Source organism: Microtus ochrogaster, chromosome 5 (genome assembly GCF_000317375.1).
Source record: "Microtus ochrogaster isolate Prairie Vole_2 chromosome 5, MicOch1.0, whole genome shotgun sequence".
In the NCBI taxonomy this organism is placed as follows: domain Eukaryota; kingdom Metazoa; phylum Chordata; class Mammalia; order Rodentia; family Cricetidae; genus Microtus; species Microtus ochrogaster.
The window spans coordinates 82869532-82885476 of NC_022012.1; the positions used below are offsets into that span (position 1 = coordinate 82869532).

The following is a 15945-nucleotide window of genomic DNA, read 5'->3' on the forward strand; positions in this document are numbered from 1 at the left end:
GCCTGCCTCTGCCTCCCAAGTGCTGGGATTAAAGGCGTGCGCCACCATCGCCCGGCTGCCTTGCTTACTTTTGTGCTCTGGAACTTAGCATAGTGGCTTGCACTAGCTTCAGGAAATAGTTGTTACAGAGTTGTCACTAGGACAACGAAAGGATAGATTATATTAAGTATCTGTTTTAATGAAAAGTTTTATTTTGTTAAAGTATTTATGATCCTTTTTATTCTTTTGCATGTTTTCTTGGCTGAATGGGAATAGAGAAGAAGAAAATGAGGTAAGTATAATTGAACTAGTCATTCAAGAAATGGTTTTTAAGTACATTTTAGAATCTAGATAAAAGCTGAAAATATTTAAAGGTAACTGTTCCTTTGATTGTGAAATGAAATTAATAGTTTTGCTTAATAGTTAAAATAACTCATTCTAATGAGGGATACTAGCTCTGTAGACCAGGCTGGTCTCGAACTCACAGAGATCCGCCTGCCTCTACAAGAAAATAATTTTAAACTTAAAAGATTCAAGAAATTTAGAAAGGTGGCCGGGCGATGGTGGCGCACGCCTTTAATCCCAGCACTCTACTGATTTTATGTGATGTTAGGAGGTCTTTGGCTTATTTGATCTTTGATGTTTTTTAGATAAGTAAAGCACAAGAACAAACTGTTTGTATACTAAGGTATATAAATGTATATAAATGTCATCTACATATCTGGTTAAAACTTTTATTTTTTGAAAATGCTGCTTGAGCCGGGCGGTGGTGGTGCACACCTTTATTCCCAGCACTCGGGAGGCAGAGGCAGGTGATCTCTGTGAGTTTGAGGTCAGCCTGGTCTACAAGAGCTAGTTCCAGGACAGGCTCCAAAGCTACAGAGAAACCGTATTGAAAAACAAAAAGAAAAAGAAAATGCTGCTTGAGCTGAGCATGGTAGTGCATCGTTGTAACCCAGCACTGGAGAGGTGGAAGTATGTGCTCAAAGCAAGCCTGGGCTGCATAGTGAGGTTCTGCCTCAAAAACAAAATTCAAGGGGCTGGTGAGATGGCTCAGTGGTTAAGAGCACTGACTGCTCCTCCAGAGGACCTGGGTTCAATTCCCAGCATCCACATGGCAGCTCGCAGCTGTCTGTAGCTCCAGTTCAAGAGAATCTGACATCGTTATACCAATGTACATGAAATAAAGTTGTAAAAAAAAAACCCAATAAAATTCAAAAAAACACCATTAGCACAAAAAACTAAAAACAAAAACCAATACACAAAACAAAAAAGGAAAAAGTTAGGTATCTAGAAAATACTGCCAATGTGGATAATGTAGGATTAAGTGGAAAAAAAATACAGGCAATTGTTTAAGCTGGGGATGCATACTTAGTAATTTGTTAGTCTTTATACTTTTGATTATGCCTAAAATGTTTCATAATGAAAAGCTACATTTGTAGCATAGTGAAAATCATACTACTGTTAATGATTTTTAAAAGTTTTCTCTGACATTTTAAATTTTGATATTGACAGTTGTGAATATGATATTCACAATTTGAAATAAAGCATTTATTACCATTAATTGCTTTTTTCTTTTATAGGCAAAGATTGAAAATGTGCAGAAAACAGGTTTCATCAAAGGACCAATGTTCAAAGGTGTTGCTTCTAGTCGATTTTTGCCCAAAGGCACGAAGACAAAAGTTAATTTGGAGGAACAGGGACGACAGAAGGTGTCATTCAGCTTCAGTCTTACAAAGAAAACTTTACAGAACAGGTTTCTCACTGCACTTAGCAATGAAAAGCAAAGTGATTCTCCAAACTCCCCAGCTACAACTCTTCTAGTAGACTCAAACCCTAAAGTTAAAATGGACACAGGAGATACTTTTCCTACTACAGAAGAATCTTCCCCACCAAAGTCAAGAGTGGAATTGGGTAGAATTCATTTTAAGAAACATCTGCTTCATGTGACATCCAGGCCACAGCTGGCTACAGCCACAGCGGTAGCATCTCCCCCTCCCCCTACAGTACAGTTACCAGCAGTCATAGCAGAATCAACTGTAGATTCACCATCTTCATCTCCACCTCCACCTCCTCCACCTCCCCAAGCCACATCACCTTCACCACCAGCACCAATATCGGAGCCAGTGGCCTTGCCACACCCCCCAGTAACAGTACTAATGACTGCACCAGTGGATAGAGTTCAGAAAGAACCACCAGTTAAAATTGTACCAGAATCTTTAGAGGTGGATATGAAACAGGATATTGTATCTAACAGCTTGGAAGAACACACAATTCAGACTTTGAAAGAACAAGCAGATAATCCCCTACAAAGAGAAGATTCCCATATTGGGAAGGAAGAAGAAGTTTCAGATGGTTCTAAGATAAGCCTCAGTTCTAAAAAAGGGAGTTCTAAGAAGAAATCTTCACAATTTGAAGGCACATTTCTTGGTTCAGAATCTGATGAAGATTCTGTACGGACTTCCTCCAGTCAAAGATCACATGATTTAAAATCTTCCACAAGCATTGAGAAGGAAAGAGATTTTAAAAAGAGCTCAGCACCTTCAAAAAGTGAGGATTTGGGGAAGTCATCGAGATCTAAAACAGAGAGAGATGATAAATACTTTAGCTACTCAAAACTTGAAAGAGATACTCGGTATGTATCTTCCCGATGTAGGTCTGAAAGGGACCGAAGGCGGAGCCGATCTCGTTCTAGATCTGACAGAGTCTCTAGAACTAGTTTGTCTTATTCTCGGTCAGAGCGATCTCATTATTATGATTCTGATCGACGCTACCATAGGAGTTCACCTTACCGTGAAAGGACACGCTATTCTCGGCCCTATACAGATAACAGGGCACGGGAGAGCTCGGACTCTGAAGATGAGTATAAGAAGTCATATCTAAGGCGCACTTCATCCCATTCCTACAGAGACCTAAGGACATCATCATCTTACTCTAAATTTGATCGGGACTGTAAAACTGAGACCTCCTACTTAGAGATAGAGAGAAGAGGAAAGTATTCTTCAAAACTAGAAAGAGAATCCAAGCGGACTTCAGAGCATGAATCCATAAAAAGATGTTGTTCTTCCCCAACTGAACTGGGATTCCGACGGGGGTCCTCCTATTCTAAGCATGATAACAGTGCTTCCCGTTACAAATCTGCCCTTTCAAAACCCGTATCCAAGTCTGATAAATTTAAAAATTCTTTCTGTTGTGCAGAATTAAATGAGGAAAGCAAACAATCTCATTCTTTTAGTTTGCAGACTCCTTGTTCAAAAGGTAGTGAATTAAGAACAATTAATAAAATTTCTGAAAGAGAAAAGACTGGGTCTCCATCTCCATCAAATCAATTAAATGATTCACCTACTTTTAAAAAGCTAGATGAATCTCCTATTCTTAAGACTGAATTTATAGGCCACGATAGCCTTGACAATATTAAAGAATTAGAGTCATTATCAAAAGTGAAAAATGATCAATTAAGTTTCTGTTCTATTGAATTAAATATAAATGGATCTCCAGAGACAGAATCTGATATGGCAACATTTTGTGCCTCTAAAACAGATGCTATTTCAATGACTTCTGATGATAGTGTGACTGGATCAGAGGTATCCCCTTTGATCAAGGCTTGCATGCTTTCATCAAATGGATTTCAGAACATCGATAGATGTAAAGAAAAAGACTCAGATGATAGCTGTAGGCAACATAGTAAGTCTAAAAGTCCATTTAGGGAAACAGAACCTTCGTTGTCACCACACCATGATAAACTCATGTCTTCGCCAGGTAAGACTGTAGAATATTCCAAAACATCAATTAAAGAATCAATTGATAAGATACGTTCTTGTTACAAAACCAAAGATTCAGGTAGATGCTGTTCTCCAGTTGAGAACTCTGAAGCTGAAAATATTGAACCTTCAGTTATGAAGATTTCTTCAAATAGCTTTATGAATGTGCATTTGGAATCAAAAACAGTTATATGTGATAATAGAGAACCGACAGATCAGCACTCAAAATTTGCATGTGATGAATATAAGCAGAGCATCGGTACCACTAGTTCAGCCTCACCTAACCATTTTGATGATTTGTATGAGTCTATAGGGAGTTCAGGTATTGTTTCATCTTTTCAGAGCCTTCCGCCAGGAATAAAATGTGACGAGAATATACCTTCAGTTCTAGATGCCATGCAGAGTAAAAAAAGCACAGAGTTTTTAAAGTATGTAGGGAAAGAAACAGAAGTGGGTAGTGCCCTTCCTGATTCAGGAAAGGGATTTGCTTCTTGGGAAAACAGGCACAATAATGTATTATCTGGGCAGTCTTTGCAAGAGGCTCAAGAAGAAGAGAATTCCATATTGCATGATAGAAGAGAAAGAGCAGAAATCTTAGATGAGGAAGAAGGAAGAGGACATACACATACTTCTGATGACTCAGAAGTTGTATTTTCTTATGGTTTGAACTTAACCATGGAAGACAGTGATGGTATAACTTACACCTTAAAATGTGACAGTAGTGGTAATGCTCCTGAAATTATATCGACTATCCATGAAGATTATTCTGGATCTTCTGGAAGTTCAAGTGACGAAAGTGATTCAGAAGGTACAGAGTCTGATGACAGCAGTATCCCAAGAAACCGTCTCCAGTCTGTTGTGGTTGTGCCAAAGAATTCTACTTTGCCCATGGAAGAGACAAGTCCCTGTTCTTCTCGGAGCAGTCATAGCTACCGACATTATTCTGACCACTGGGAAGATGAAAGATTAGAGTCAAGGAGACATTCATATGAGGATAAGTTTGAGAGTATGGCAAGTAAAGGCTGTCCTCAGACTGAAAAATTCTTCCTTCATAAAGGAACAGAGAGGAATTTAGAAACTTCTTATTCACAGTTCAGCAGAAAAGTAGATAATCACCTACCTGAAATTGCTCATTCTCAAAGTGACGGGGTTGATAGTACAAGTCATACAGACTTGAAATCTGACCCTCTAGGTCACCTAAATTCAGAGGACACAGTAAGAGCCAAAACATCTAGGTCACAAGAGCTACCACTTTATTCTGATGATTTTGAAGATATCCCAAATAAGTCTCGGCAACAGATAATTTTCTCTAATAGGCCTGATAGTAGTAGACTAGGAAAAACAGAGATGAACTTTTCTTCCTCTTGTGACATTTCCCGTATGGATGGTTTGCACTCATCAGAAGAGCTCAGAAACGTAGGGTGGGACTTCTCCCAACAAGAAAGGCCCACTAGCACATACCAGCAACCTGACAGCAGCTATGGAGCTTGTGGTACACACAAGTATCAACAAAATGCTGAACATTTTGGTGGGACCCATAATTACTGGCAAGGCAATGGTTATTGGGATCCAAGATCAGCAGGCAGACCTCCAGGAACCGGGGTTGCTTATGATCGAATTCAAGGGCAGGTACCGGATTCTTTAACAGATGATCGGGAAGAAGAGGAGAATTGGGATCAGCGAAGTGGATCACATTTTTCAGGCCAGTCCAATAAATTTTTCTTCCATCCAAAGGACAAGGGATCAGTGCAAGCACCTGAAATAAGCAGTAATTCAACTAAGGATTCTTTAGTTACAAATGAAAGGAAAGATTTTTCAAAAAACTTTGAGAAAAATGACATAAAAGAAAGAGGACCCCCTAAAAAACGAAGGCAAGAATTGGAGAGTGATTCTGAAAGTGATAGTGAGCTGCAGGCTAGAAAGAAAGTTAGAGTGGAGAGTGAGCCAGGAGAGACCTCAGCACTGCTCCACTCGGGACTGATGGGGCCTTCCTGTGCGATGGATGACTTCAGGGACCCACAGCGGTGGAAAGAATTTGCCAAGCTGGGAAAGATGCCCTGTTACTTTGACCTTATTGAAGAAAACGTTTATTTAACTGAAAGGTGAGCCTAACTAATGCTTTTGTTGATAACGTTTGTGCTGCTTTTTTGTAAAGAAAAAATAATAAACTTTTCAACAGTTTAGACTGAAATAAGAGTTTGGCAAAACGTAGAGTAACAGAATCTATAAAATGTCCTTTTCTCTTTATAGTTACTAATAGAGTCCTTTCATTTTTTTTTTTTTTTCTATAAGAAAAGTGGTGTCTGGTTTTTTCTAATCTGAGCTACCTGAGGTAGCACCTGGGAATCAAACTGCTTCCTGATGCTCTGGAAGCATAACAAGCACTTCAAACTGCTGAGCCATCTCTCTCTCCACCCCTTGACTGTTTTTAGTGTATACTTTCTGCTGAGCCTTTTCCTTTTGTGTAGCATTCCCTCCTGGTGCAGTTTACTTGTCATCCCTTTAAGCACTTTGAACATTCTGTTAATTTTTTTTTTACTGTGTACATAAGGTTAAGACTATTTATTTATTCATTCATTTATTTAATTTTTATTGTGACAAAGTCTCATCCACCTCAGGCTGGCCTTGAACTCCTGGTTTTTCTGCTTCCACTTCCCAAGAGCTTGGACTACAAGTACTTGTCACCACTATCAGTTTTGTCTTGGGTTTTTATGAACTTAATAGAACTTGGTTATCCTAATTCTTCTACCAGAATGCTTTTTTGAGAAAAATTTGCTTCTGAAATCTTTATTTGATTATTCTTTTAGATTTTTGCATTTATTTTTGAGATTATGTCTCATTATATTATCTGGACTGACTCAGATCTCTTTTGATCTTTCTCTCCTCCTGCCTTTGCTTCTTCTTGAGCTAGTACTACACTTTTTAAACAGATGTATACAAGTTTGATGTATACCACTAAGGGGTCTCATAAAAGATTTGATTCAGTTATATACACACTTTCTTTCTCTTGTGAAACAGCAGGCTGGCTTAGAGCTTGCTAAGTAACCAAGGCTGGTATAAAACTGGTATTTTTGCGTCAGCCTCCCTAGTGCTGGCATTATAGGCATGTGTCAGTGTACCTGGATCTGGTTGAACTAAAGCTCTTGATTAAATTTTTTTTTTTTTCAAGACAGGATTTCTTTGTGCAACAGTCTTGGCTGTCCTGGAACTTGCTTTGTAGACCAGGCTCGCCTCAAACTCAGAAATGCACCTGCTCTGCCTCCTAAGTGCTGGGATTAAAAGTGTGTGCCACAATTGCCTGACTTTTTTGATACAGAATTTTATACCTACAAAAAAAAAAACATAGATTTACTTTTGTTTTATGTGTATAAATGCACTTCTCCTGTGTGTCTGGTGCTTCTCGAGGCCATAAAAGGGCACTGGAACTGGAGTTATGGACAGCTGTAAGCCACCACGTTGGTGCTTTGAGTCAGATTTAGAGTCCTCTTCCTCTGCAAAATAGCAAGTGCTTCTTACTATTGAGCCATCCTTCTAGCCCCATACAAACTTTGATTTTATTTATATTTTATGTGTATGAGCATTCTGCATGTATACCTACATACCTGAAGAGTGCATCAGATCCTATTTTAGATAGTTGTGAGCCTCCATGTGGGTGCTGGGAATTGAAGTCAGGACCTCTGGAAGAGCAGCCAGTGCTCTCAACCTCTGAACCATTTCTCAAGCCTTTCATACAAACTTTTATTTAGCAGTTGGTATTAGTTCCCTGAGCCTGTAGAACCCAAGACTTCTTGCCTTCGATTCCTAAGAGTGCTGTGATAAAGGCATGTGCCACCTTGGTCTAAACTTAGCTAGCCAGCCAGCCACCTCATTATTGGAAACTTACAAACCTTTCTGTTTTCTCCTAAACTTCGTGTGATTTGACCTGAACTAGAAAGTAAGGGTTGAATTTCAAGATTAGAAGACTTAAACTCATTATTTCTTCCCCTCATTGCCACATACTCCTTTCGCTCCTTTCTGTGGTACTGAGGAATTGAGCCTAGGGCCTATTTGTATGCTATTAGCAAGTGCTTTTCTGAGCTAGCTATATTCCCCAGACTTTGTTTCCAGAATTCTCTATCCCCTGGGCTCCATACAGGATCTTAAATTGTTCTGGCTGGACTTGGCACTCATGGTTTAGCCAGGCCTTGAATTTTGTGTCTTTCCCTCAGGCTCCTGAACAGCTTGGATTATTTATACCACCACATCTACCACCACATCTGGCTTTTATTTAGCAAATGTTGACAACTAGATCATTATCATCATCTCATTCTCTTTTCTCCTTCTCCTCTTTTTTTCGGGGGGGAGGGGTTGTGGGATGGGGTAAGGTTGTGGGGGGCCTTCCTTTTGATTGGTAGACTTACAGAAATAAATAAGAAACTGAAATTCAGTGCTTATTTGGTTGAATATATTATCTCCAAGAGACTTATGTCACGAAATCTCTACCTAATAGAAAGAAGAATAAATCCCATCGGGATATTAAGCGGATGCAGTGTGAGTGCGCACCTCTCTCCAAAGATGAGAGAGCTCAAGGAGAAGTAGCCTGTGGAGAAGACTGCCTTAATCGTCTCCTCATGATTGAGTGGTAAGTACGATACTCCACTTCGTTCTTACTTTTCTAGTATGTGTCTCTAAATAAGAAATAATTAATGAAGGGTATAATTTTAACCTTTTCCCTATATGTAAATGAGTATTTATAAGCAATAAAATCTCCAGAATTTAGTAGAAAACAGATACTAAGACAAATTCTTCTGTATTGCTCATTAGATGATAGTATCTGGCACATAAGTTCTATATGAAACAGTTCTATTTCTAATACTAACATTCTATTGCTGCTTTTCCCCCTCTCTTCCTTACCTTCATTTCTTTTTGACTTTTAAAATAATATCTATTATGTAGCTCTAGCTGCCTTGGAACTCCCTGTATAGACCAAGCTAACCTCAAACACAGAGGTCCACCTGCCTCTGCCTCTGGGGCGCTGGGATTAAGGTTTGTATGCCACCATGACCAGCCTCTACGACTGCATTTACTTAAGTCCTCCTTTTACTTTTGTAATACTTATGCCCTGTGGAATAAATTGTGGTAATTTTAAACTTTGATTATAAAATAAAACACTAAAATTTGAAAATGCAAAAAGTGAAGTACCTTTTCCCAACCTCTGTCCCATTGTAGTATTCTCAGAAATATTAATGTGTATAATACAGGCATATGTATTATATATATGTATAATATATACATAGTATTTTTATATAGTATAATATTTTATATAGTACAGGTTTTTTTTTTGGTTTTTCGAGACAGGGTTTCTCTGTAGCTTTGGAGCCTGTCCTGGAACTCCCCCTTTGTAGACCAGGCTGGCCTCGAACTCACAGAGATCCGGGATTATAGGCGTGCGCCACCACCGCCCGGCAGTAGTACAGTATTTTATACATAGTGTAATATATGTATATTATATATATATATTATATATATTGAAGTAAAAAATACTATGTATACTTTTATATAATCAGACCTAATCAGAATTTTGTACACACACAAACCTACCTAATTTGTGTTTTTTTTCCCTTCAAGACAGGGTTTCTCTATATAGCTCTAGCTGTTCTGGAGCTCTCTCTGTAGACCAGGCTGGCCTCAAACATAGAGATTTGCCTGCCTCTGCCTCCTGAGTGTTGAGATTAAAGTCATGCGTCACTACTCCCCAGCCAAACCCACCATGTTTTCTGTTCTTAGTTGACCATAGTAACCTTCTGCTGGTACATACTTGATTAGTATAGTTTATAAAATGTTAAATATCTCTGCACTTAAAATGGCGCCCCCCCCCCTTTTTTTATTCTGTTTTGGAACATGCTATGTAGACTCGCCAGGCCTAGAACTCATGAGATTTGCCTACTTCTCTGCCTCCCATTGATAGGATTGATGTTGTGTACCACCATGCCTGTCTAAAAATGTTTGATAGATTGGTTTCTTTATTTTATTTTATTTTTGTTTTTTTGTGATAGAGTTTCTCTTTTTAGTCCTTGCTGTCCTGGAACTCGCTCTGTAGCCTCAAACTCACAGAGATCTGTCTGCCTCCTGAGTGTTGGGGTTAAAGGTGTGCACCACTACTGCCACTTGATAGTTTTAAAACTAATCTGATTGATGAAAACATTTTTTTTCTTATTTTATTTTTTATGTGTATGGATGTTTTTGTTTGTATTTGTATCTGCATACTAAGTGCATGCCTGGTACATGTGGAAGCCAAAAGAAGACGCCCTGGAACTGGAGTTAAAGATGGTTGTTAGTTGCCTTGTGTGTGCTGAAGTGTGAATTCAGATTTTCTGGAAGAAGAGCTAGTCAATTTCTCCAGCCTGACTATTTTAACATGGAAAAATCACTAGTTTAGGCGGTGCATACTTTTTATCCCAGCACTTAGAGGAAGAGCAGGCAAATCTGTATGAGTTTGAGGCCAGTCTTGTAAGTGTAAGTAGGCACTTTATTTTAAATTTCTTTTTTGATGATATAGGTATTATCTTTTACCCATTTCTCATTTCAGTTCCTCTCGATGTCCAAATGGAGATTATTGTTCGAATAGACGGTTTCAAAGAAAGCAGCATGCAGATGTGGAAGTTATACTTACAGAAAAGAAAGGCTGGGGCTTACGAGCTGCCAAGGATCTTCCTTCGTAAGTTTGGTTTCAATCAGCTTTCACTTCATTTTGTTTCATTGAATTTGGTTAGGCATTTTGTAGGAAAAAGGTTTATTTCAGTGGAGTTTAGTAATGGTTATTATGTAGAATGACTTTGTTAAAATGACTTCTAGAAAATAAATAAAAAGTTCCATTTTGACCAAATGGTGGTGGCACACGGCTTTGATCCTAGTTCTAGGGAGGCAGAGGCAGAGGCAGGTGGATCTCTGAGTTTGAGACCAGTCTGGTCTACAGAAAGAGTTCCAGGCCAACCGGAGCTACACAGAGAAAACATGTCTCCAAAAACAAAACAAATAAAAAAAAAGGGGGCAGGTAATCATTCTGGTGGGGTTTGAATCCTAGGCTGGATGGAACTCTGACTTTGGGCAGATGATCTGATTTCTTTAAACTCGGTATTATATGTCATATGATCCACGTCACATAGCATCTGTGATCAGATTTAGTGAGGAGAATTTGCTTTTTCATAAGTGAGGGTCCTATGTAAAGTATTTCTTGGCAGTTAACCATCATTCACAGGACAACCTATGTAGATCTTCAAATTTTGTCATTATTACATATTACTTACAAAGGATACAGTTCTTTCATTAGAAAGAAACATCTTAGGCTTGATTATTTTTACTTTATATGTATATATGTTTTGCTTCAATGTATGTCTGTCTACCACTTATACCTATAGTGCCAGAAGAAGTCAGAAGAGTGTATTGGATCCCATGGAATTGGAATTACAGATGGTTATGAGCTGCCATTTTGGTTGCTGGAATGTTGGTCCTCTGGAAGAGTAGCCAGTGTTCTTGATTGCTGAACTCTCTCTAGCTCCTCAAATATTGATTATAAAATAATAATTTAACTTTTTAGGTTTAGCCATGAGTAATTAGATTGTTATTACTGAGATCTAAACATGTTTGCCATGGCTGTTCTAAAAATATATTTATTTACTGTATTTTCTGTGCCTAATTGAGTTTTGTTGTTTATTGAGACAGGGTCTCATTGTGTAGACCAGACTGGCCTTGAACTCACAGGGATCTTCCTGTCTTCATATCCCAGTTGCTGGGATTAAATATGCATGCCACCTCGCCGAACTGAGTCTTACTTTTTATGCAATTGTTGCTTTTCCTCTCTTTTATTTAGTGCTTATGGTTTTTTCATCCAGGATCTCATACTGTAGCCCAGGTTGTCCTACAACATGAGAAAGTTATCCTGTCTCAGTCTCTTAAAGGTTGAGATTAGGTGCTATCCTGCTATGCCCTCTCATTTATTTCACTTGTTTAATTTTTTTTTTCTTCGGAGGCAGGGTTTTTCTATGTGACAGTCCTGGCTGCCCTGGAACTCACTCTGTAGACCAAACTGGCCTTGAACTCACAAGGATTATCCTGCCTCTGCCTCCCAAGTGCTGGAATTAAAGGCGTGCTCCACCACCGCCCAATTTTAATATTTTTTAAGAAAGAACTCTTATCGGTTGGTAGGGTAGCTTTAGTAAACACACTGATTATAGCAATATTTGATAAACAAAACCAAATGGTTCACTTTTTATTTTTATTTGTGTCTGTATGTGGAGGTCAGAGGACAAGAAACTTGTGGGGGGAACAAGTTTTTTTCTTCTGTTATGTGTGCTTCAGGTATTGAACTCAGGTGGTCATACTGACATAAGTATCTTTACCTCCTGAGACATCTCACTGCCCCCTGTTTATATTCTTAAAATTGTTTCATTAGAGCATATTTTATTTGAAGGTTAAAACTTCCAGCCAGCCTGACCAAGCATGATGTCACATGCCTTTAATTCCAGCACTCGGAAGGCAGAGGTAGATAGATCTTGGAGTGTGAGGCTAGTTTGGTCTACAGAGCAAATTCCAGGACAACCAATGCTACATGGAAAAAATCCTGTCTCAAAAAGCCAAAACAAACAAACAAACAAATAAATAAAGCCAGACTGACTGGAGAGATGGTTCAGTGGTTAAGAGCTCTGGTTCTTGCAGAGGACCAGTGTTCAGTTTCCAGCACTCATTTGACAGCTTACAACCATCTGTAACTCTGGCTTTAGGGGATTTGATTCCCTTTTCTGACCTTAGTGAGCACCAGGCATGCACATGGCACAAAGAAATGCATGCAAAAGACTAATTGCATAAAATAAATGAATATATATGAAAGATGTCAGGTCTGTAGTTGAGTCATAAGAGAATTAATTATTCTTCCATTACTTGGTCCAGGGTTTGTAGTTTGCCATTTTTGAGCTCACCAGTGTCTTTTATTTTATTTTATTTTGGTTTTCCAAGATAGGGTTTCTCTGCTGCTTTGTAGCCTGTCCTGGAACAAGCTCTTGTAAACCAGGGTGGCCTTGAACTCACAGAGATTCACCTGCATCTGCCTCCCAAATTCTGGGATTAAAGGCATAAGCCACCACTACCTGGCTTTTTAGTGTCTTCTTAAATATCCCTTAGGTGTTAGATGTCCGTAGTAGTATTCATTTATTTAAACCTTTGCTGTATTTATTACAGGCCCTGAACAACTTCACTTCAGTAAGAATAAAGTTTGTCTTTCATTCTTACAGAGTATAGTTTTCTCAACCTTTATTCTAAACATTTCCTAAGTGGCCTGCCATATGCTGTATGTCTGAAAAGCATGCAGACATATTACAGTGTTATGATTTCCAGTTGGCTGTAGAGTATACATTATATAAGTTGCTATTATTTCACAAGACCTCATTGGAGGTTACTTGTGAAACTTCATTATCCTTGTTCATAGCAGACTTAAGCAACTTGCCATTTGGTCTTTAGGCCAAATTCAGGTCTGAAGGCATGGATGTTGCTTTATATGGATAGTTTCTTCCTCTCCCCTTCCTTTCCTTCACTGCCTTTTATTGTTTTCTGGTGTAAAAGAAACAGTTATCTTGGGTTATTCTTGGGAATGTCTCTTTGCATAAATAAAGCTCCTCCATTGCAATTTTGTACAGCTGTATTATGCAAGTTCCTGATATGTATTCTGGGCAGTGAGACCAGCCAAGAAGCCAGAGACAGATTTGATTATCATTAAAAGAACTCTGAAAGTAAGGGCAGCAGAGAAGGACTGCTGCCGTGTTGAATTTTTCCTGACAATTGTCAACATGCATAGTTTCTTCAGTGCTCTTTCCTACCTTGTACAGTTTAAAAGTTTCTTAGACTCTGTGGTATTTTAAAGAAAAGAGATATTTTAGGAAAGCAATAGGTGATGTATACTACTCAAGGGACTGAAGCAGGGGATCTCAGGTTCAAAGCCAGCCACTGTAATGAGTATATGATAAATATTTTTGAAATATTTCTTAGTTTTGCTTCATCTTGTAAATTTTCAGTATAGTTCCTAGACTGGAAGTGTTATTCTTCTTGTTTTGTAGGAACACATTTGTCTTGGAATACTGTGGAGAGGTACTTGACCATAAAGAGTTTAAGGCGCGGGTGAAAGAATATGCACGGAACAAAAACATCCACTATTATTTCATGGCTCTGAAAAATGATGAGGTGAGCAGTGTTTATTTTGAAACACATGGAAACTGTTGCATTGGTAATGGGGTGTGTGTGGTATACTGATTGATCATTAAAGTAACAAAAATTGGGGCTCTTCTAAGAAATGAAAAAAATTAAATAGTCAGCTATGGTGACCAGGGCCTATAATTTCAGCACTGGGGAGAAGATCAGGAGTTCAAGACTATCTGGATAGGGAATTTGAGGCCAGCTGGTGCTACGTAATATTCTTGTCTCAGAACAAAACAGAAAGGATCAGAAAAATATATAGTTTGTTTATGAAACGATGGGAGAGGGTGGTGTTTATATATAAATACAAGCATACAAGCTTCATATGACAACTTTTATAACATGGATGATTCCCTAGAATGTTTTTATGTGTGTTATTTTAATGCTGAGAAATTTAGAAATGTCCATCATTATATTTAAAAGTAATATTTATGAGCATGTTACTTGCTGATACAAATAACAACTCTATAAAAATAGTTTCTCACAAAACTTTTTGTGAGAAATGACAAGTTAAAGAAGTGTTTTGTATTTTTGTAAATCTCTTCAGTTTGTGGCTTAGATCCTTATATCTGCCTTTATAGTCGAGGTAGAAATGCTAAGTCTAGGGACCTATCACTCTGGATATGACCTGTCAGATTTGAACACATACTCAGGTTATAGAGGTATTGAACTGTGTCACAGCACTTGTTTCAGAAGTAATTATTTCACATATGAGATTGAAATGCATGCAGTAAATGTAAGAAATAGTTAAAAGTAGGTAAGAGAGACGACATTTTATGTTATGTTTTGAGACGGTCTCACTTGTAGCTTTGGCTTACCTAGAACTCAGCAGGCTAGTTTGGATTTTCAGTGATCCTCCTGCCCCACCTCCCAAGTACTGGGATTAAAGACGTGGGAATTGTGGCCTAGAATTTGGCAAATAAAACAGGATGACCTTGAACTTCTGATCCTCCTGCCTAAGCCTCAACTTTTAGGATTACAGTGTGTGCTACTATGCCTGGTTTTAGGAAGTGTTAAGGGTTGAGCCCAGGATTTCTACATTCTAGAAAAACACTGTAACAACTGCCCCATGAGATAATTTTGCCTTTCTGTATTCAGAAATCTTCCAAAAGGGCAGTTAACTATTTGTTACTTTGTTACAGAAACTTCTCTAAAATAGGGCAAGAGGCAAAGGGATGTGTGGTTTATACCTTAAAATTGCCTTAATGGTTGCTTGCCTTTTCAAAATGCATGGATATTTTAAGATCTCATTTTAAAACTCTTTAAAAAATTACCTTCTTTACCCCAGATAATAGATGCCACTCAAAAGGGGAATTGCTCTCGTTTCATGAATCATAGCTGTGAGCCAAACTGTGAAACCCAAAAAGTAAGTTGATACAAATTTATTTAAATTTTGAAATATTTATTCAAGATTAATGTTTTCAGAAGTACTCTTAATTTCTTTTTGTTTTACTTTAATTTTATTTTAGAATTAATTTAGATTTATAAAAACACAAAAATATAGCATTGCAAAAATAGTAGTGTTGCCCATATACAGTACTCACTTGCCTTCTCCAAGTGTTTTTTAGTGTAGTGTGTAATAACTAATTCAGTGATAATGTCCAAGGGAATTCTGATTAATCAAAAGACTTTACTATAATTTTATTTACTTTTTAAAGTAATTTTTATGTTGTCTGGTGTGTGTGCACATATGTATGCTCTTGTATGTGTGTGTGTGTGCACGCATATACATGTAGAGGTTGGAGGAAATCTTGCAGGAGTTGAATATTTTACCATGTGTTTACACGGGATTAAATTCAGTTGATTGCTTGCTAGCAAATGCTTTTCGCTGATGAGCCATCTTTCCAGCCTTTTAATATTTTTTTAAATATTTATTTATTATGTATACAGTATTCTGTCTGTTTGTATGCCTGCTGACCAGACCTCATTACAGATGGTTGTGAGCCACCATGTGGTTGCTGGGAATTGAACTCAGGACCTTTGG

At 38.1% G+C, this 15945-nt stretch overlaps 1 protein-coding gene across 4 annotated transcripts in view; it reads left to right on the top strand.

Annotated features, from left to right (window-relative positions):
• The window catches only part of Setd2 (SET domain containing 2), a 99143-nt gene that overhangs the window by 16499 nt on the left and 66699 nt on the right, over window positions 1–15945 (top strand). For 3 of the 4 annotated variants that reach the window (XR_001228933.2, XM_013346544.2, XM_005347995.3), the window contains 6 exons: window positions 256–271; window positions 1563–5842; window positions 8230–8361; window positions 10309–10437; window positions 13826–13949; window positions 15250–15327. Coding sequence is in view for 3 of the 4 variants with exons in the window: in XM_013346544.2 (XP_013201998.1) it covers window positions 256–271; window positions 1563–5842; window positions 8230–8361; window positions 10309–10437; window positions 13826–13949; window positions 15250–15327 (4759 nt within the window). In the remaining variant the exon portion in view is untranslated. The remainder of the gene's footprint in view (window positions 1–255; window positions 272–1562; window positions 5843–8229; window positions 8362–10308; window positions 10438–13825; window positions 13950–15249; window positions 15328–15945) is intronic. The other variant, XM_026779475.1, reaches the window with a different exon arrangement.